This window comes from Primulina tabacum, chromosome 5 (genome assembly GCF_025594145.1).
Source record: "Primulina tabacum isolate GXHZ01 chromosome 5, ASM2559414v2, whole genome shotgun sequence".
NCBI classification, from domain to species: Eukaryota; Viridiplantae; Streptophyta; class Magnoliopsida; order Lamiales; family Gesneriaceae; genus Primulina; species Primulina tabacum.
Window position 1 is genome coordinate 4677769 of NC_134554.1, and position 23622 is coordinate 4701390.

Sequence of the window (23622 nt, forward strand, 5' to 3'; positions counted from 1 at the left end):
GGCAATCCGTACGAAAGTTCGAGAATGAATGTTTAGTGACACATGATCAAATATAAGAAATTTTAAAATATTGATAAATATAAAAAGTTTTGTACTGTAATTAATTATTATATAGTATTTCATTTATGAGTTATATGACACTAGCGTTATAAAAAGGCTCAAATTCGGTTCACATTGAGTATTTTTAAGTTCGAACTCGATTCGAAACTCGAATATTTTAATTTTTTGGCTCGAATGCTGCTCAAAACGAATTTGAGTTCGAGTTCGATTCGAAATATTCAAATATATTTGCGAGCTATTCGAACTGTTGTCCAAATATTCGAGAATGAATGCTCGAAATTCTCAAAATATATGATTTTTAACATATAATTATATCATATGAATAAAATATTAAGGCCTGAGAGCGGCTAACGAACTGTCGAACAAAATAATTTTGGTTTGAGTTTGACAAAATTCAAATATTTTCAAGTTCAACTTGAATCCGATAAATTCGAATATAAATTAAATATTTATCAAACCGTTCCAAAAACTAGATTCGTTTTCAGGCTTAGATAAATGCTAAACAATATACACAAAGATGCGTAATATATACACACACGTGTTCACACAAATAGCTACATATATTGATTTTTTTTAAAAAATCAGCTACATATATCGATATTGATAATACAAAATAAATGATTAGTGGGCAATTTTTTCCTTTGTCTGGACCACACTTATGATTAGGTGTCGGTTGAACCAATTGGTGGTGATATATATTTGGTTCAGTTTGATTAAATATCAGTTCATTCTGAGAGCAATGATTGATTCAGACAACCAATCTGACCGGACTTTTAAGAATCAAGATTTTCGTTGAAAAATATATTTAAAATGTGTGTATTGAATATTTGAATGTTGAATATTTGAATGTTGAAAATAAGAGTTGTAAATATTGAAAATTAGTGTGTGATGATGTAGGTAATGATGTATTTTATTTTTGGATTATTTGTAAAGATTTCCTATAAATAGATCTCTCATTTGTGAAGAAAATCACAATTGAGTAGAGAGAAAAATATTATAAAGTGTGTAGTTTGGTAAATTTTGAGAGTTTGAGATTTTTACTTTTTACCATAAATTTTTACTTTTTCACAACACGTTATCAGCACGAAGCTCTAAAAGTCCTACATACTTTTCGAAGCTCCAAACAGAAGAAAAAGGTAACAAAAATAATTATATTTATTTTACTGTTATTTATTTATTGTGTATTTATTTAATATACAATATAATGTTATTATTAGAAATAATAAAAATAAATTTTTCATAAACTTGTTATAAATCCTGGGAGGATGTTAAGACGACATCCCACACTCCCGGTAAGGGATACGACAAGTATAAAAGCCTATAAGGTTTTTAAACAAAATAAATTATGACACTCATTATAATATTATGATATGATATACATAATTATTTAAACATGTCTAATATTATATATATCATATTATTACCATAAAATTATACAAATACATACCTTTATTTTTTTTGTACCCCAACGGTCATAAATGGTAAAAAACGGCTAGTTTTTGCCCTATAAATATGATCTCACAAACACATTCCATCACTCCAACTTTCTCTTCTTCTCTAAAAATTATTCATCATCAAATTTTTCGAAGAAAAAAGAAGATGGCTTTCTCAATTATATTTTTAATTATTTTGGCTGTCATACTCACGAGTCTTGTATTTATCGGAGAATATCCTCCTCGTGCGTTTTCTTTATTTTTACAAATACTTGTACTTGTTGTTTATCCGTTACTTTGTATTGCAATAATTATTAACTAATAAAATGCATCGTAATTTTTTTTAGTACCACCATGTCAAATTTAACAAAGCTCGAATTTGTTGCGCTCGACATCACGGGAAAGAATTATATGCCATGGACTCTAGATGTAGAAATGCATCTTGAGTCATTGGGTCTAAGCGAGACCATTAAAGAAAATGGCATATGCACGTCACAAGAAAAGGCAAGAGCCATGATATTTTTGCGTCGACATCTCGACGATGGATTGAAATGTGAATATCTGACTGAAAAAAATCCCATGGCTTTGTGGAAGGGATTAAAAGAAAGATTCGAACATATAAGAGAAGTTATACTTCCGACCGCCCGGGATGAATGGAATACATTGAGATTCCAAGACTTTAAAAAAGTCAGTGATTACAATTCGGCGATGTATAGAATAATCTCGCAATTAAAATTTTGTGGACATGAGGTCACAGAATCTGAGATGCTTGAAAAAACATTTTCCACGTTTCATGCATCAAATATTACTCTACAGCAACAATATAGAGTACGTGGATTCGCGAGATATTCTGAACTCATCGCCTGTCTTCTTGTGGCGGAAAAAAAAAACAACGAGCTATTAATGAGAAATCATCAGTCCCGACCCACTGGATCAACAGCATTTCCAGAAGTAAATGCTGTAAGTAAAAATGAATTTAAACCTGGAAACCAAAATCAAATTCAAAGACAAGGTTTTGGTCGAGGTCGAGGTCGAGGTCGTGGACGTGGACGTGGACGTGGAATTGGCCGTGGTCGTGGTCAAGGCCGTGGTTTTGAAAATAATCGAGATAGTTATTTTTATAACTCATCTCAAAAGAACATCCCAAACCATCCACAGAAAAGGCATCATGAGAATACAAGTGTTAATGAGAAGCACTCAAAAAGATATGAAAGTTCTTGTTACAGATGTGGTACTCCAGGACATTGGTCCAAAGTTTGTCGAGCCCCTGAGCACCTTTGTAAACTTTATAAAGAATCATTAAAGGGGAAAGAAAAGGAGACCAACTTCACTGAACGCAGTGACCGTTTGAGTGATTCAACTCATTTTGATGCTGGTGATTTTATGAATGATTTCTCTGGAAATGATCAATATGTTGGTGGGATAGAAATGAACAATATTGATGCTGCAGATTTTCTCAACGATTTCTCTGAAAATGAACAATATAATGGTAGAATATAAATGTACAATAATCTATTTTTCATAGAATAATGTTTTATTGTATAATTATAATTTGTGTTATATTTAAATATATATTGCAAGTAATTTATTTCATTGCATATTTTTTTGAAGTTCAAATATGGAAAATGCTATGAGCAAAGCTGAAGTTTGCATACCCGATAGTGGTACAACGCACACTATCCTCCGAGATAAAAGATATTTCTTGGAACTAAAACCAACAAAAACAACGGTGAATACAATATCAGGTCCTGTAGACTTGATTAAAGGATGTGGTAAAGCACAATTTTTGTTACCTAATGGTACAAAATTTTTTATCAATGATGCTTTATATTCACCACAATCGAAAAGAAATTTGTTGAGTTTTAATGATATATATTCCCATGGGTATGATACTCAAACAATGAATGAAGGGAATGAGAAATATATGTGTCTTATCACATATAAATCAGGAAAGAAATATGTGATTGAAAAACTACCAATGCTCCCTACTGGATTGCATTATACACATATAAGTCCCATTGAATCAAACATGGTAGTTGATAATTCTTCGATATTAACCAATTGGCATGATCGATTGGGACATCCTGGTTCAACAATGATGCGAAGAATTATAGAAAATACACATGGTCATCCACTGAAAGACCAGAAGATCTTTCAGAATAATAAGTTTCAATGTAAATCATGTTCTCTTGGAAAACTTATTATAAGACCATCACCAGTCAAAATCCAAAATGAATCACCAATGTTTCTTGAACGTATTCTGGGTGATATTTGTGGACCAATCCATCCACCATGTGGACCATTCAGATACTTTATGGTATTGATTGATGCCTCCAGCAGATGGTCACATGTATGTTTATTATCAACTCGAAATGTTGCATTTGCAAGATTACTTGCTCAAATAATAAAATTGAGGAATCAATTTCCCGATTATACAATCAAGAAAATTAGACTTGATAATGCTGGTGAATTTACTTCCCAAACTTTCAATGATTATTGTATGTCTATGGGAATCATTGTTGAGCATCCTGTTGCTCATGTACATACACAGAATGGATTGGCTGAATCATTGATTAAACGTCTGCAAATGATTGCTAGACCAATGATTATGAAAACAAAGCTCTCTATTTCTATATGGGGACATGCAATTTTACACGCTGCTTCATTAATTCGCATCAGACCAAGTGCATATCATAAATACTCCCCATTGCAGCTTGCATTTGGTAAAGAACCAGACATTTCTCATCTGAGAATTTTTGGATGTATGGTGTATGTGCCTATTGCACCACCGCAACGAAAGAAAATGGGACCTCAAAGAAAGGTTGGAATTTATATCGGTTATGATAGTCCATCAATCATTCGATATCTTGAACCTCAGACAGGCGACGTGTTCACAGCACGTTTTGCTGATTGTCATTTTAATGAGGAAATCTTCCCAATGTTAGGGGGAGAACAGAAACATATCGAAAAGGAAATTACATGGCATGTATCATCGTTGTTACATCTGGATCCAAGAACAAAACAATGTGAAAAAGATGTACAACAAATTGTACACTTGCAAAGAATAGCCAATCAAATACCAGATGCATTTGCTGACACAAAAGGGGTAACTAAATCATATATACATGCTGCAAATGCCCCTGCTCGAATTGAAATTCCAAAGAAACAAATTGAAGATACTCATGATGTCATTAAACGTCTGAAGCGTGGAAGGCCAGTCGGTTTCAAGGATAAAAATCCTCGAAAAAAAAAAATTTATAGAGAAACACGATGATCACAAAATAAAGAATTATGTTCTTGAAGAAACACATGATGATCACAAAATAGAGAATGGTGTTCCTGAAAAAACACATGATGATGAAAATATTCTGTCAGAACCACAAACTGACGAGAATCATGAAATCTCTATCAATTACATTAATACTGGAAAAATATGGAACCGAAAAGATATAGAAGAAATTGATGATATATTTTCTTATAATGTGGCAATCGACATCATAAATGATAATGAAGATCATGAACCAAAATCTTTTGGTGAATGTAAAAATCGGCAGGATTGGATAAAATGGAAAAAAGCCATCCAGGTTGAATTGGATTCGCTAAATAAACGTAATGTTTTTGGACCTATAGTCCTTACACCTGAAGGTGTAAAACCTGTTGGATACAAATGGGTTTTTATTCGAAAGCGAAATGAGAAAAATGAAATAGTGAGATATAAAGCTCGACTTGTTGCACAAGGTTTTTCTCAAAGGCCTGGAATTGATTATGAAGAAACGTATTCTCCTGTGATGGATGCAATTACGTTTCGGTATTTGATTAGCTTGGCGGTATATGAAAATTTAGAAATGCGTCTTATGGATGTTGTTACAGCTTACTTATATGGATAACTTGATAGTAATATATATATGAAAATCCCTGAAGGATTTAAGATGCCTGAAGCACAAAGTTCAAAACCCAGAGAATGTTATTCTGTGAAATTACAAAGATCATTATATGGGTTAAAGCAATCAGGTCGAATGTGGTATAATCGACTAAGTGATCACTTGATGAAAAAGGGATATGTAAATAATTCAATATGCCCTTGTGTTTTCATTAAGAAAACAACATCCGGATGCGTAATTATTGCTGTATATGTTGATGATTTAAACATCATTGGAACGAATAAAGAAATTCAAGAAGTTGTGTCATACTTGAAGGAAGAATTTGAAATGAAGGATCTTGGAAAAACCAAGTATTGTCTGGGTTTACAAATTGAACAAAAAGAATGTGGAATGTTTGTTCACCAGACAAATTATACAGAAAAGATCCTTAAACGTTTTAATATGGATAAAGCAAATCCTTTAAGTACTCCAATGGTTGTTAGATCATTAAACATAGAAAAGGATCCATTCCGTCCATGTGAAGATGATGAAGATATTCTTGGTCCAGAAGTACCATATCTAAGTGCCATCGGTGCCCTTATGTACCTTACAAATTGTACAAGGCCTGATATATCTTTTGCCGTGAATCTGTTGGCAAGATTTAGCACATATCCAACAAAGAGACACTGGAACGGAATTAAACATATATTCCGTTATCTACGAGGAACGACAGACTTGGGACTTTTGTATTCAAAAGATGCTAATCCAAGTATAATTGGTTATGCTGATGCTGGATACTTATCTGATCCACACAAGGCACGTTCCCAAACTGGATATGTATTTACTCGTGGAGGCACTGCAATATCTTGGCGTTCTCAGAAACAAACGCTCGTAACAACTTCATCAAATCATGCCGAGATTATTGCACTACATGAAGCAAGTCGTGAATGTGTGTGGTTAAAATCAATGACCCAACATATCCAAATTTCATGCGGATTATCATCTGATGAGAAGCCTGTGATACTATATGAAGATAATGCTGCATGTGTTGCTCAAATGAAAGAAGGATACATAAAAAGCGACAGAACTAAACATATTCCTCCTAAGTTCTTCGCATTCACCAAGGAGCTTGAGAAGAATAGATGTATTGATGTTCGTCACATTCAATCAAGTGAAAACTCATCAGATCTCTTCACAAAGGCACTTCCTACGTCAATATTCAGAAAGCACATATATAATATTGGGATGCGCAATCTACGAAATTTGTGAAGAATTGTTCGTGTCAACATGAGGGGGAGTTTACGTGACTGCACTCTTTTTCCCTTCCTATGGTTTTTATCCCAATGAGTTTTTCCTAGTAAGGTTTTTAACGAGGCAGTATAAAAACACGTAATGAAGACAATCATTATGATCATCATCACAAGGGGGAGTGTTGAAAAATATATTTAAAATGTGTGTATTGAATATTTGAATGTTGAATATTTGAATGTTGAAAATAAGAGTTGTAAATATTGAAAATTAGTGTGTGATGATGTAGGTAATGATGTATTTTATTTTTGGATTATTTGTAAAGATTTCCTATAAATAGATCTCTCATTTGTGAAGAAAATCACAATTGAGTAGAGAGAAAAATATTATAAAGTGTGTAGTTTGGTAAATTTTGAGAGTTTGAGATTTTTACTTTTTACCATAAATTTTTACTTTTTCACAACAATTTTAAATTATTTTACAAGTTCTGTTTCTTCTTTATGTTCGTCCATTTTAACGTCAAATGATTAAGATGATGTTAATAAATACATTTGTTTTGTTTTCACGATCAGTAAGTAGCATTATTAAATTCATAGTAGAAACTTGTGAGAAACAATCTCACATGTCGTATTTTGTGAGACGGATATATTATTTAAGGCAACGATGAAAAAATATTACTTTTATGCTAAAAGTATTACTTTTTATTGTGAATATATGTAATGTTGACTTGTTTCACATATAAAGATCCGTGAGACCGTCTCACTAGAGACCTACTTTAAATTCATATTTATATTGTTATTCCTAAAAATGATAAAAATGGATTCTTTTTATATTAAAAAAAAAAAGAAGTAAACACTGGTTATTGCGACTAATTTTAAATTGATTTAATTAAATGTCTTTTTATTTTTTATTTTTTTAAATCTTTTTGAAAAATATTACATTTGCTCTAAATCGTTCGATCATCAATTTAACAATCCAAAAGCAAAGTTAGCGTATATATATCAAAAGTCAAAGGATGTTCTAACAAACATTCTTTTCATACATATTTCTTAGACTGATGTTGGCAGCGTTGGATTTATTTAACAAGTTGCCAATAGCGGTGTCCTCTGTACCACTCAACTGCCAGCCCACCGGGCATCAAATGTTCTGGTTAGAACGTATATTGTTCAATTATCAATCAGTTGGAAAATCTAAATTTCAATCGTGTTCCAAAGTGAAATTTGGGATTAAATCATGCCTAAAATTTTGCAGAACTTTGTACCAACACATCCCTAACTCGACCAAAAATAAAGACCAACATATTAATTCAAGCATTTCGTTCTATAAAATCTTCTATAATATATTATTCGAATCCGCTTGAATATATGATGATATATTGTATAATCATCTTCTATTACATGGCCTCATTAGCTTGCTCTCTAAACTTCTTATATATGTCCCCTTTATAAAACTTCCTAGTTCTAAGTACCAAAATGAAGGAAATGAAACATCCAACCAATGTCGCAGCCGTGATTATCAAGAACGCGAGCTTATAGCATTCGACGCCGGTGCACGACAAGTCTTCGCCTGGTTCCCTGGCCACCCCTTTAGCAGCCATTTGCCTAAGAGCCTCTTTATCATAAAAATGACCGGTTATTCTTACGTTCAGAATATAGGCCCCGAGCGGGCTCGCTCCCCCGCCTAAAGTATATAATGTGGAGTAATATTTGAGCCCAAATAGTTCGGATATGATCGCAAAAATCAGCGGCCATTGTGCTCCGAAGCAGAATCCGATTATCACGGAGGAGAAATAGAGCGAATTCGATACCCCAAAGGCGATCAAGAGATGGCCGACGCAGGATAAAAGGAGAACGAATGTGAGCATGAGTGGCCTAGGGAATTTGTATTTGGCCAAGAAAATCTCGGAACTGAAGCCCGATGCTACTCGTCCGAGGTAGTTCCATATGCTGACGAGTGAAACAAATGTGGTGACGCTTTTGCTTGGATACCCCAACGACTTTCCCATTTGGCCTAAGTTGTCGATGGCGGTTAGGGTCCCTCCGACGCCGAGTGTCACTGTGGTGAATAGTATGATCATGTCGATGCTGAAGAGTGCTTGCAGTATGTTGTAGTCTTCGCCCCTTTCCGGTGGGTTGAACACGTCTCGCCACCAGGGGAGTGGCTCTTTTTTATCAGGCTGACCGGCCGTGTTTGGCGGTGGTTTAGGAGAAGGTTGTGATGTTTCGGCAGATGATGGTGGATTTTCAGATATTATTTTTAACTGGTATTGGTCATTTTTGGGTTTTAATTTCTGAGCTTTCCGAATTTTGAATTCTTCTCTAATTACTACAGCAATTGGAGCAAATAGGAAAAGTGTAACAACACTAGCGCCACCTGCAAATGCCGGCCTACTGAAAGCAAGAGAATTCTGTAAAATAATCAGAATCATAAGGAAACCAGCTAAACCCAGTGATATATAGAGAAGATGGTAAAAGATTTTCTGCTCATTTTCCTGCCGAGTTAGTTTCATGAGCCGCACAATTCGTAGAAAAAAGCAATTCACCGCCGCCGGAAGCCAGCCGATGAGGAAGATCAGATCCTTGGAGTTGTTCCCGTAGAAGGCGCGGTAAATCTGCGTGATAATAGCGCCGCTAAGCCCGGTGAACCCCTTGAGTAAACCTATGACAATCCCCCTACTCTCCGGGAAATTCTTGACGCAAGTAACTAACGCGCCCGTGTTCGAAAATGTCTGCGAATTTGCGCCGATGCAGATGAACAAGCACATCTGCCACACCGGGGGCTTCGGAGTTCTTCTGGTGACGGCGAGCCATATCATGAAGTAGCCGGAGAAGTTCATGGCCACGCCGATGGCGAGCACAACCCACGGCGGCGTGAACTCATTGATTACACCGGACATGATTCCGATGTTTCCTCCTAGATCTTTGAAGAAGCTAAGGAGGTTCAAAGTTGTTTGGTCGTAGCCCAGTGAGGTTTTGATCGCGTCGGAGTAGGCGCCAAACATGTACGTGGCACCGGACATCGACATGATTAGCAGGGATGCGAAGACCATGAACCACCGCCCGGTGATTGCTTGGAGGACGAAGCGTCTCGCCGACGTACCCCCGGTTAGCGTCGCTTCTGCCATGCTGATTTCTTCCGTAAACTCGTCCACTCCTTGTTTAGAAACACGAGTTTAAAATGTCTTGCAACATCCAAGGAAAATGTTAAAGATTATATATAAGCATGCTAACCTTATCTTAACAATTAGTTGCATGTGGTTGGACGAGAATTTGAACTCATTCTGAATTACCAAAGTATAAGTTTCGTAAATAAAAATAGTACATATGTACACATACATCACACGATTATATACTAATAATTAAATTATTGGCCATTTACTCCCAAAGATTTAAGAAGTCAAGTGCAAGTAAAACACACATCTTGTGGTTGCCATAAAATGTGGAATTTGGGCCATATGAAATGAAAAGCTTGTGTTTTTAGTTTCATAAATTTGGGAAACAAGGCCAAAAACAGCGATAATGTTGAAAGTGAAGTGAGTGTCGACCTCCTACTTGGCTCTTTGATCAATGTATTCAATCCACAATTGTTGACCTCGCTGACCTATTAATGTATCCGTGAATCAATCAGAGATCAATCAATCAATCAGAGATCAATCATTCATATCTGTTTAACATTTCATATAGACAAGAAATAATATCAGCCCATTTGGGTACACAACTAATTCGGGTGAAACTAGGCAATGGGAATAATCAACCAATCCGTATGGTTTGCTCACACAAAAAAAATTATAAAGAAAGTTTGGTGGGTTATCATTTGTGTCACGAACAAATGTGAGAGAAATTATCTCGACAAAAAAAAGTGTTTGAAACGTAAAATTAACTCATCTTTATTTTTGGAGTGAGCTATAATAAATAAAATCTAATCATTCATAAATTATTATTTTTATCATGTTATAACTCTCCCTGATTAATTTTTTGGCTTTCGAAAATAATTAGATCTTGGCAAGAATTTGTGTGAGACGATGTCACGAGTCGTATTTTGTGAGACAGATCTCTTATTTGGATCATCCATGAAAAAATATTAATTTTTATGCTAAAAGTATTACTTTTTATTATGAATATCAGTAGGGTTGACCCGTCTCACAGATAAAGATTCTTGAGACCGTCTCACAAAATACCTACTCTTAGATCTTTGTCATGTCAATATAACAAACGATATCCTTCGAAAGTGTATTGGAAAATCGATAGCATTTTAATTATCGGCCGATGAGCTAGTCAAAGTGTTTAAAATCCATTATGTTCACGTTAGCTAACAAATGTAGAACTCAAATTATGTGATAAGAATCATGTATTTAAGGATAGTGATTTTATATACATTTTCATCGTAATCTCATATCTCAAGCCGGTATACAAAAATTAAACAAATGTAAATTGATACTCACGGAAAATTTAGAATCCGATTTCAACAAGTATCACTAGTCCAGACGCAGATTTCGAAATTGCCCTGAGCCTGAAATCACGAATAATAGACAGTTAGAAGGGGGTCGGGAGGATGTCCCGACGTAGTTCCTCCGAGCTCAAATCAGAGAATGAGGATATAAGTGGAGAGCAGCTCATGGTACTGCTGAAAATAATATCTTGAATGAAAAATTAGACATCTAAACCTCGTATTTATAGGAAAGTACATAGGTCTGTTACAAACCTTTTACTTTGATTGAGGATGTGCTGGGAGTTTGGGCTTAATTTGGATAGACTGGGTATCACCAATCTTAATTTTTACCCAAAAAATGAGCTGTAAATAAAACTTAAAAAACCTTTTTTTACTTGAAAGAAAACCATGGTCCATATCATCCCACTAAAATTGGCATTATCTGGTATTTAATGAAACTGCGGAAATAACAAGTGGTCACGAATACTTCGGATCTGGACCGAAATAAATTATTATATTACTATTATTTATTGAAGTTCCAATTTACTATCATGTACCTACTTTCATACCAACAACTATTTTAAATAAATACGATTTCTTCGACATTTTTCGGCCAAATTTGTAACATATTACTTGTCTTGATTTATATGACCAACGTAAGTTACAGACTAGTGTGTTAGTCTATTAGTTTATTCGGTGTGCATGGAAGGATAGTCACTGCGGATTCTCATGTCATAAAAAATTATATCCTTTCAAAAAAAAAAATCATTTTAAAATATTCGGTAATTTATTGTAAAATCTATTGGTATAACAAATGGCATTTTACTATATCCCTATCTGTTAATGGTTTTTATTTAGGTGCTGAATTATGATTTATTTTTATTTCATGGGGATGCCCAACGTATTTGTACTCGACACTTTTTACCTATTATATTGAATGTATTTCATTCAAAAAAAAAAGAATTAGTAATTTCGAAACTTATATCTCTCTTTAAATACAAGAATCACGAAGATATCCAAATATTAAAAGTACTTGTTTTAAAAAAATAGAACAAGGAAACAAACACAAAAAGAGTCCAGAAATATCAATTTCCCGGTAGAATGTAGGGTTTATACTTTGCAGATATATGTATACAAAAAAATACACACATACAAGCATAAATAAGCTGCATTTCGGATAAATGTCATACAACGGGAGCAGATTCATGTACTACACATTCGTCAGATATTTACATCTTCTCCGTGATACTTCGTCTCAAACTAGCAGGTAGGCTGTGCAAACGCTAATCAAGAATTGCAAGCTAAATTCTTTATAGGTGTATATATTATATGTATACATACATGGAGTAGATATATTTACATTTCGATGTCTAGCCTATTAAGTGTGAGGTGTACCATGGTTGAGGAGCTCGTTGTATCATAGGAAAATTATGGTTCCCAACTCATCAGCATGCTCCAAACGGTCTCTTCTATCGCGGTTTTTGATACGGAGACATTGTCTCCTTCATCGAGTAAAACTCTGTAGATTTCCCATTCACGATCCCCGATCAAGTACCTTCCTATGTCAGCCTTTAAAGATAATATACGGTGTGAAAAGGTGGAGAGGAAATCAATATTCAAAAAATAGTAAAAAAATGAATGAGAGCTACTCAAGAAGGTTCATTGAGAAGTACCAAAAAGATCCCTTTATCGAGTAACTTGAGAGCAAGGGTTATGTCATAGAAAACGAGGGGGCGTCCCTTGCCTGATAACTCTACAGGATTTGCGACTAATAGTTCTGTGTCTGGGCCACGATTGATCAATGCTACTCTGAGAGGTCTGCTTAGCTCCACTCGAAGGCGAGAGCATAATGACTTTTGTTTACTGGGGTCGATTATCTTCTTACCATCTGCTTGCATGATAAATACGTCCAGTTCACATTCTGATTTCTCTTTCTTTGTGAATCGACCATAAGAAATCTGGGGTACAAAAGCATTAAGCTTACAACCACATTGGAAAAAACAGATGTCTGAAGATGTCGTGAAAAAATGACTTAGAATGATGATACTTCTGTGTATGATGTTACAATTAAACTATTAAATCACATACCTGGATGTTATAATCTTTAAACGTTCGCATCACGTCAAACAATAAACCTTTGTGATCTTGGCAAACAATTTGGACAAGAGTGTGAGCCGGACTCAACAAGTTATCTATCGTGATGGACGGACTCTTGAATGCCACGGTGCTATTTTGGTGCTCGTCTGGTGTCTCTACATAGAACATCTCTTCGGTAATTGCATCTGAAAGAAACGAGGGCCCTTGTGACGAACTCGTAATTTCAGGACCAACCATTTCGATCTCGCAACTTATCATCGAATCCCCAAGAACAGCTTTTAAATGGCCTAAGGTGTCATCTTTTCTCTTCTTCGTATGCAAAAGTTCCCTAGTAAATCACCGACAGTACGGCGTCACATAATCATACTCCAACAAAATTCAGGAAATCTAAAAAAGGAGATAAAAGCATATAAATTCCTCCCATGCTCATGAACATCCCACAAAAAATTAGTGTTTAGCGAGCTGCAAAATCAAAGCCTAGTAAAATGAAGCAACCTCATGCTAGTTTCAAGACAAGTGTTAAAAAATGCAGAACCTTGTGTCGGTTATGAAGAAGAGATCCATTGCTTTCCCATCTGGAGTCATTGAAACCTTCACTCTCTTTATTATAAGCTCGAGCTCACAAAGAACATCCGTCACATCTGTCAAAAAATTCTCTATATTTTCAACTAGTGAATCTAATCGAAACATCCTTCTCGATCGAGGTACTTTAGCACCAAAGAGATGCCAGAACCAGGGGAATACCAAATGCAAAACACAAAATACAAACCATTATAATTATCCAACTTGAATTTACAGAACCTTACCGCTGCAAAATTACAGCATTTACCGTGCAAAAGACCTTTTCGGTCATGACAACAGAACTTCAAGAGGAAAACATCCGAGGGTTTTGTTTCGGCCTCTTCGGATAATATCACAGATGCCAAGGAACAGGATGGGCACGCCTCCATCAATCTTTTCTTCAATAAACTCCATCTTGTACTCGGTTTGCCCACCACCCAGAACACTATGTAACACCATTTTCCATCCGTAGACATGTCTTCAAACACGGGATCAAATGGACAGACATGAAGGAAAATTTACAAAATAATTAGGAAAAAGCTACCATCTATCACAAATGAAGCATTTCAAGTGTAACAGCTGCATTTCTAGGAAACCATCTTTTTTAAACTGTAAAACCACATTCGATTTTTAATTGTCAACCAATATTTTACATAACAAAACTTGGAAAAAAAAAAACAGAAAACAACTTCAAACTGAAATTCTGGCAGGGTTATTTTAAAATTTTTTCACTTGGCTAAGATTAAGTCTGCACCGACAGCAGCCAAATACTCGCACTTTTACAACGAAACTTAATCCAGTAAATTTAGAGATAAAAATCTAGGAGCAACACAATCTTTCAAATAACTTTTACACCAATCCAACAGAATTAAATCCCAGAAAATAAACAACACACATTTGTTAAAACAAGGTACTTTTGAATTATAACAACGTGTCTCTACGTTCTTGTTCTCCAACGCAACAGAAAACTACAATTCATTTACTTCTAAACACGGAGACAAATTAAGCCATGGTGAGAACATATTTACCAGTTCTTACAACTGTTAGCCCAAAGAAGAGAATTATGCGGCAGAGATCACACCCTAAACCAGTTTTGTCCCGACAATTCACAGTAATCACACTGGGCTCCTCCTCTTTCTCGGACACTCTAATTAACACCGCATCATCGTACAAAATCCCCATCTCTCCCGCCTGTGTCCCTTCAATTTTCAACCAAAAAGATTGAATCTTTCCCTAGTAACAGACCCAAAATTTTGTTTTTGTTTTTTAACAAAAAAAACAACAAAGTGGGCACTGATTTTATTAGGAATTGGAAACTTCCCTCCTCTATGGCCTCTTTTACATCGAAGATTGGTAACAAGTAGTTTTCACTGACCATAGGCACCAAACATACTGAAAGAGGACCTAGTGATTAAAAAAAACTAAAGCCGGTGAGTCATACTATTTCTTGTGAATCACTCGTGCTTTTTTCTTGGTCAGGTGAAAAGTTTCCTACAAACTTAAAAAATAACGGGTGCAATGAATGCAGGCTTCTCTCGAAGTTTTCAGAATTATAAATTTATCATTGGCTATAGTTTTCTGATCTGAAAAAGTGATATACTTTTTTATTAAACATATGATTTTTCACAAAAAGTTTTTAAATAGAAATACCTTAAATTTTTTAAAAAAAATTGAAATAGAAGCCTAAATATTATAATTTTTTACATGTTAATAGTAATTTGGCTACATGATAAAAGGAAAAAAAAACTAAAATACTTTTCAAATTACAACTTCTACTGATTATTTATTCAAGAAAATGGGAACTCAATGTTGGGATAAAGTTTAGGATACAAAAAAAATGATGGGAATATTCAACTTTCCATTCGGCTATCTTCATTTTTTTTATTTTGCAACCTGACATCATTTTCCAATTGAAATCCTGCATTTGTCAGTGCCATTGCTCCTAATCTAAATAATTTAATTTAAATTTGAGTTTGAAATTTTGTATAAAAAAAATCTATAAATTGTGATGTAGAGTGAATTCTTGTGATATTGGATTTGCACTCCCAAAGAAGCATGGATTCACTTGGATTTTAATTGTGTTTATAGTATGAAAATTCCAATTTTGATTGGGAATAATCAATGTTTATCAAAATCATGTCGTAAAAAAGTGTGGCAGGGGCAACAAAATTATTGGTACCATTAATTACATTATTCACGTCGAAGTTAAATATTATATGAACAAGTGGATACAAACTAATTGTATTATTATGTAAGGATGGGACTACATCGATTCAAAGAAAATGAAAGTGTTGACAAGACCAACCATTCAAAGTGGTGGACAAAAGCCCACCGTCAGATCTATTGGATTAGCTTTCCCTGTTTTCATTATCCTTGTAACCGTTGGATTCTGGTCTTTTAGGACATTTTAAGGTTCTTGTGACGCCAACCCATGACGCAATGTTTTGGTAATGATTACGTAGGCTATATATATATATATGTATGTATGTATGTAATATATACGAGGAAATTTCGTGGGTGGATCAAGCAATTAAAAAATGATAACCACCCACTTCATGTTGTCCTTTTCGGATAAATTTTAAATTATTCGAAATTAGTATAATTAATTGTGGTTAGAATTGTTAATGGGAAAACCTTTCCAGTAATAGTTGTGAATCAGAAATTTAAATAAGATTAAAGTCAATGCACGAGATTATTAGAGAGCTGTCTTCGTACCTGCTCCGAAAGTTGTGTATTAAAAGAAAATTAAATTGATAACGACAACTTATAGGAATTTTTTTTTGCCAAAATATAGGATTTTTTTTTACGTGCTTGGATGATTTTTAAGTAGACTATGCTCCATTCAAAATCCAACTTAAAAAAAAATTTTCACCCATTTATAATTTTATTAATCTAAATTTAAAACATCGGATATTTTTTAACTCTAAATTTTTTAAAACAACTATCATAAGATAGTCATAAGAGAACATAACTTTTAATATCGAAATATAATATTTCCAAAAATATTTTTTCTTTTAAGTTTATTTTGGAAAGGAACAAGCGAGGCCGAATGAATTTCCCGGAAAAAGAGTCATAATTCGCAGGGGAAAACCTTAATTTAATAACAGAAGATGTACAAGTCAATCCAGTTTCATAAAAATATAATCCAAGAAACGTGTTAGTTTCTAAATTTTATATATTGAAGTTGCAAGCTGACTTGTTGATACATTCACAAAATTTTGAAATGAACGAATAAAACCGAGATTTCTTAAAAGAACTGCATTATTTCCATTCATAAAAATTATAGAAAATATAGAATTGGTTGTCAGCTAAGGACTTTTTTCTGGGTTCATGTTGGGTACTACTCGATTTCAGGGGATATTTCTCTCCCGGCGTATTGGTACCTGAACTTTGGGTATTCGATAATTTTCAAGTGTTCATTTTACTTTTCTAAAACATGGTTCAGAAGTCAACACCCAAATAGCCGATTGATTCTGAAACTCAAAAACAAAAGACCAATTTGCGGGAAAAATTGTTACGATCTGGAATTCTTTATAATATAATTTTAATATATTAACATTATTTATATTAGCACTTTTGATTAAATTCCGAACTCTGATGCTAGTTCAACAGCAACATTTTGCGACACTTTGCTAGTTAATAGATCAACCCAAAGACGAAGGAACAAGTTACTTAATGGGATCAACCACAGAAATTCACAAGCAAAAATCCGAAGGCTTTACAGTTGCAGAGCCAGTCATTGACGGGTTTCCTAACAACCATGGAGACCGTACATACGGAAGTAAAAGCATATAATCACATGGAATCAAATGACTTTAGACCATAGATTCCTTCAGAAGTCAGAAGAAAATATTCATTTTTGTTAAATGATACAATGTAAGCACACCAAACACAATTTCATATTATTGCTCCACAAGATAATAGGCATATAGCAATATGAGCACTCTTGGTTGACAAAAACAGGGATTTAATCTTTCTCCCCCTTGCATGGTACTTCAGTGCAGCGACAAATGGGCTTTCCGGAAGCTTCCCAACCATTATAGCCACGTTCCAGAATCATGACATTTTTTATTCCCACCTCTTCTTTAATGGTAGCGAGATAATCTGTAAGCCTTCGCGCATATTTGGGTCCACGTACCTGAAAAATAGCTCAGGCATTCATTCTGGTGACTTTTTCACCGGCATGCATCTTATAAATGTGAACTCTCAACAACTTAAGTAAATCAGACTTATGGGCTAACTACAGGCAATGCCTACTTTAATTATAAGCACTCTAAATGTGATCAAAGGCACCTACTAGATATGTACCTTCATGTTTTGCTAACTTTATAACGATCGAGCGATGATTGTAAATTAAAATTTTTATAATGTTAAAATCTGTGGTACAGCCAACACAACTGCTTCCAACTTAGAACTTGGGACTCAAACCGGTTTACACTACAATTTGCACCCTGGCCCACCCCAAATCAAATAACAAAACCCGGACATAAAACTAGAAAGAAGAAAAGAATAAGGGAGAGTGCGGGCCTTCCATGTGTCATTTCAGAAAAAGTTCAACGATACAAGATCATAGCATAAGTTTACCATAGAGATACATGATATTTTTGTCCACCTTGAAGATAATAATGAGTAGCTAATGCTTTGGTTCCTTTCCAGAGTGCATGACATTCTTAACATCCCAAGAATCTAACTTTCACGGCACATGGAACAGGAGAGATTAAAGTAAAATGCGAACACAGAACAGAGGCTAGCATGTCAAATCCACTTAGAAACCAATCTCTCTCTTGCGACCTCATTCTTATGTTTAGATCTCTATCTCAGGCTTTGCAGAAAATGAAAGCAAGAAAGTCAGATGATCAAATGATTAATGAATATAAGACAAGGCCAAATATATAAAGATTTAGATGAAGATTGAGTGAAATCCCTAAAAGAATCACTATAAGTATATGCTATGTCTGATTTAAAAACACCAAATCCCTCTACCAAAAACACAATTGTCAATCTTGCGGTAGGATACATGCTCTATAAAGACAGAATACTCGTAATGCCGTTGGGAAAGTGAGCTAGTTAACAACCAACCAAGCCAGCCACAATAACTCTAGACATGAGAAGTCAATAGTGGACTCACTAAATTACCCAGCTTCCCTCGAGGGCCAATTGCGAACTTCATTAAATGAGTTTTCCTCATCTATCATACTGCTCCGTCTATGAGTCGCCTTAATTAATCAAAGTACACACACTTGGCCAATTTTGTCATTCCTAAGCCGTAGAAGAACGAGAGCACCAACCTTAGAAAGAAAAGAACCCATAACTAGACCTAGTACATCAAATGAGAAACCTCTCAAACCTAACCCTCACTCCATAATGGAATGTGAATTCAGCTGTAAATAAAGCTCGAGATGATTGTGAATTTGTATCTTCTTCCATACTCAAACACGATCAAATACAAACTACAGTACGGAAAACTTGTCAGATCCTATAAAACACATAATAAAAATTAAACGCCAATCACCAATACGCGCATCCAAGGAGAAACGGAAAAATCATGGCAAACGAAAGGTAATTCAGTAAACCACACCTGGCTGAGAGCACAATGGAAAACAAGGGTATCTTTGCCTTCAGCAGCTTGAATTAGATTGGGTATTTTGTCAACAAATGAGTCGCTGGAAAAGTGAAGCGAGCCAGCTATGTGCCCATCGGTGCTCCTTTCATCATCCCTAAAATTCGAACAAATTATCAATAAAAAAAGATCATATTCGCGAAATCAAAAACACTTGTCGTGTACCTGACGTCGACAATGGCGATATTGGGGCGGTTCTTGAGAAAGGAAAGCTGAGAGCCGGTGATGTATGCGATGCTCCGAGCCATGCCTTTCTTCTTCTACACCATGATTTTTATACCTTTTAGACTAAAGTAAATAAATTTTATGTCCTCCAGGCTCCATCTGTCCAGAGTTTGACCTGGTAATTTTAATTTAATATCTTAAAAATGTCAACTTTTGTTTTTTTTATAAAAAAAATTATGTTTAAATCTGGAGTCAGAACTTTGGTCGATAAATGCCTTATAGCATGTGAGCGTGAGTTTATTTTAAAACTAAAATTTCCAAAATAATAGCATCATTTTATGAATATTTGCATTTATTTTCTTTTTATTACTATCCATCCATTTGTAAAAATATATAAAATCGTACTACAGAGTTGAGAGTACAGAATGAAACGCAGAGAAACAAAACGAATTTTCAATACATTTTTTGCATTGACAAGTAAGATACATAAAAAGCTACAAAAATAAGATCCCTAAAAAGCTAAAAAAATTTGAGCAATTTTAGAATGCCGATGGATAAATATGTTATGTTTTTTGTTGTATATATATACCCTACTTTCTGTACAAAATTTATTAATAAAAATAGAATATATACATTAAATAAATATAAAGTTTAAAATTCACTTTATGCTAATGGATCTGCAATTTTTGGGCCGGTTGCTTAAGCCCAACATCATTTCTTAGCTTTTAAACAATGATGGGTAACTTTACCGACCATTTATAAGTATATAAGTTCTTATAGAATATTTTAATATAAGTTCGGTATAATAGGGAAGTATTTGGGGGGGGGGGGGTACATAAACCTTTTTAAAAAATAAGGCATAACTTGATGAATTATTTTACACGAACGATGAAACGAAAATTAAAATAATAATACAAATTCAAGTATCATTAAATCATGAGAGTTGAGACTGATTACATTCACCAAATACAACTGACTTTTATTGATTAGGCATATTCAATGACAACATACTAATACAAGTACAAACTTAAAAAACAGTAAAAACGACTCAAATACACTTCCTTCCAAGAAGCATTTCTAAAATTTAAAGCACAAAACAATCCAGCATTATTTTTTAGGCCTGCTAAGGAACAATGACATTACGTTATCTGGCCACAGATTCAAGCTTTAGGCTTCAGGATTTTAACAGTTTCCCAAGTAAAATCGGGATCGTCGCGCCCAAAATGACCATAAGCAGCAGTTTTCTGGTACCTGAAGTTGCCCCCTCTCTTCAAATCGAGGTTGATGGCGATCATTCCAGGCCTAAAGTCGAACTTCTCCTTGATGAGAGCCAGTATATCCTTGTCTGGGATCTTACCAGTCTTGTAGGTGTCAACAAACACTGAAAGTGGTTCTGCTACACCGATAGCATAAGAAACTTGCACGATGCATCGACGAGCAAGTCCTGAAGCCACCACGCTCTTGGCTGCCTGCCTAACCACATACGCCCCACTTCTGTCCACCTTCGTGGGATCCTTTCCGGAGAAAGCGCCACCGCCATGAGCACCCCAGCCACCATAAGTGTCAATGATGATTTTCCGACCAGTGAGTCCTGCATCTCCATGTGGGCCACCAATGACGAATCGGCCAGATGGGTTAAGGTGGAAAATTGTGTTGTCATCAAGGTACTGGGCCGGGACCACAGGCTTGATCACATGCTCCTTCAAGTCTTCTGCAATCTGATCATTCGTTACTGTTTCGTCATGCTGGGTTGATATGAGAACGGTATGGACTCGAATAGGGATCATGGCCCCATTGTCATTCTTGTACTCAACGGTAACTTGAGTTTTACCATCAGGTCTTAGCCATGGGCAAGTGTTGTTTTTCCTCACTTCTGTGAGCTTGGCCCCAAGCTTGGTGGCAAGGACATGAGTAAGTGGCATAAGTTCGGGTGTTTCATCGGTGGCATAGCCAAACATGTGACCTTGGTCACCAGCTCCAATATCCTCAGGTTTCTTGGTGAGATGACCGTGAACTCCCTGGGCAATGTCAGGGCTCTGTTGTTCGATGTTGACTAGAACTTTGCAATTGTCAGCATCGAGTCCAACATCAGGTGATATGAACCCAATGCCTCTGCATGTATCACGAACAATCTTCTCATAGTTTACATCTGCCTTTGTTGTTATCTCGCCAAAGACCATTACCATATTAGTTTTTGTGCATGTTTCGCATGCAACTTTGCTCTCCGGATCCTGCTCCAAGCAAGCATCGAGAATGGCATCAGAGACTTGGTCGCAGAGTTTGTCGGGATGACCTTCATTTACAGATTCTGAGGTGAACAGGAAGGTGTCCATATTATACCTGAAAAGTATTCCAAAGAATGTGTTAATTCATATGCAGTCTTAAGTTGAAAGTAGTCAGATGCAGAACACCAAATCCAAAGCATACAAACCATGTGCATTAAAGGATGCAACACTGTGGAATCTTTGACAGATCTATATTCAAACTCTAGGAGAATACAAACGGGAAACTTATAATTTGGACTCAGTGCAAAAACAAAAGCAAAATGAAACCCGGAGTTCATTTAAATCTAAAAATTAATTTGCCAGACTAGTGTAATTTGCAGCAACGTTGAGTCTCCAAACACAAAAATCGCACATAGAACACAAGTACCTGTCCACGGTCATAAAACAGTTTTTTTTTATCAGTTTCATAAATATAATCCAATATTACTTTCAGTAAAAATCCGGATCGTCGCCAAATAACAAATGAAAATGCACCTTAGAATCCAAGTCCAAATTCTGTCAATAATACCTAGGAATAGTTTATACCCAAAAATTCTGACAAACAACATTTATGCCGAAGCAATCCTGCATCAAAATGAAGGTGCGGAACAAGTATATATATTTATAAACACAACTTTTCAATGAAAATAGATTCTCGATCATAAACCACAACATTCTCGCTATGATGTAATACGTTCAACGATATCTGAATCCCTGATGAAAGCACATGCAAAACCAATTACATCAGCGACAAATCAAAAACTACGTTGGTTGAATCCGTTAAAATTTATTCTAGAACCGGAAACATAAAACGAGATTCATTACAAAGATAGTTCCCATATTGCAACACAAATATGCAACGGATCTGCAAAAAGAAATACAGCATCTTTAAATTTATTCGATTCGTCGTCAATATCGGAACATTTCCACCTCAAGCAAAAACAAAAACATCAAATCTATCAACATTCAATCTCAAAACTTGAAATATGAAATCACAAAGCAAGAACACACCAAGATGCCACGGATCTAAACAAGCGAGAGCGAGAGCAATTTAACCAGATCTAAAACAGAAAAATTCTTTAAAACGTTAATGAGTACCTTCGATCGACACAGAAGCTTCAGATCTGAATATATTATTATCCCAATGAAGATAAGAAAGGAGGGAGATCTGAGAAAATCGGAGATGGTATTCAAACTAGAAGAAAGGGGGTGATATATATAGGAACGTGGATCCTCAGAATCTCACCTTCTCCCTCTCTCTTCCGTCGGTAAACCAAAAAACTACCCTGTCGTTAGGCCGTGGGCCCCAATCGAGATAGAGGGCTTTAGGATGATTCCAGCTGGCAAAATGAGAGCGTTCAACGGTGCAGATTCGGTCATATATTTTTATTTAATTTTCATGGGTTAGGTAGTAATAAGAAATAAAAGAAGCGTCAAAGTTTGCAGCACTTGTACTCTGTGGACGAGAAAGTGTACGTGGTTTGGTGGAATTGTCAGTCGGGAATGCACACTTGAGTTGGTAGAGTACTTTGTGTAAATTTAGAAATCAACGAGTCTATACTCTTATCGTCGTTTTTCGAGCTTAAATAAATTGCTATTAACATTATAGCGAAGACCAAACATTTAGTAACATTATTTTTTTGATAGTTAGTGTGTATTAAGGATAAATAATTATAAATACATATATACATAATAGAACGAGTAAATCCCTATTATTAAGTAAAAATCACATCCAATAATTTTTTTTTTTTGGTTAGTTGCTGCGCTTCTTTCTTTTTACTCTAATTTAAAAAATTTATAGCTAAAAAAATTGTGACCAATGTTTCAAAAAACGACAAAATTTAAGCGGGCTTAGACTTAATACAAGATTAAGCGTGAAAAAATAT

At 35.1% G+C, this 23622-nt stretch overlaps 4 protein-coding genes across 4 annotated transcripts; all 4 read right to left on the bottom strand.

Moving 5' to 3' along the window:
* Positions 1–7914: 7914 nt before the first annotated feature.
* On the bottom strand, positions 7915–9938 carry LOC142545737 (protein NUCLEAR FUSION DEFECTIVE 4-like). Its single transcript, XM_075653092.1, has 2 exons — positions 9832–9938; positions 7915–9754 (listed from the first exon to the last, which is right to left on the bottom strand). Exon 2 carries the CDS (start codon positions 9723–9725, stop codon positions 7995–7997), a length of 1731 nt encoding a protein of 576 aa, XP_075509207.1. The 5' UTR covers positions 9726–9754; positions 9832–9938; the 3' UTR covers positions 7915–7994.
* Positions 9939–12090: 2152 nt separating this feature from the next.
* On the bottom strand, positions 12091–15231 carry LOC142545739 (ACT domain-containing protein ACR10-like). Its single transcript, XM_075653093.1, has 6 exons — positions 14716–15231; positions 13956–14165; positions 13662–13767; positions 13118–13454; positions 12703–12987; positions 12091–12598 (listed from the first exon to the last, which is right to left on the bottom strand). Exons 1-6 carry the CDS (start codon positions 14867–14869, stop codon positions 12458–12460), a joined length of 1233 nt encoding a protein of 410 aa, XP_075509208.1. The 5' UTR covers positions 14870–15231; the 3' UTR covers positions 12091–12457.
* A 2258-nt stretch (positions 15232–17489) lies between these two features.
* Positions 17490–19616, bottom strand: LOC142545740 (dual specificity phosphatase Cdc25-like). Its single transcript, XM_075653094.1, has 3 exons — positions 19473–19616; positions 19266–19404; positions 17490–17825 (listed from the first exon to the last, which is right to left on the bottom strand). Exons 1-3 carry the CDS (start codon positions 19553–19555, stop codon positions 17655–17657), a joined length of 393 nt encoding a protein of 130 aa, XP_075509209.1. The 5' UTR covers positions 19556–19616; the 3' UTR covers positions 17490–17654.
* A 756-nt stretch (positions 19617–20372) lies between these two features.
* Positions 20373–23040, bottom strand: LOC142545741 (S-adenosylmethionine synthase 3-like). Its single transcript, XM_075653095.1, has 2 exons — positions 22835–23040; positions 20373–21812 (listed from the first exon to the last, which is right to left on the bottom strand). Exon 2 carries the CDS (start codon positions 21803–21805, stop codon positions 20633–20635), a length of 1173 nt encoding a protein of 390 aa, XP_075509210.1. The 5' UTR covers positions 21806–21812; positions 22835–23040; the 3' UTR covers positions 20373–20632.
* Positions 23041–23622: the final 582 nt, after the last annotated feature.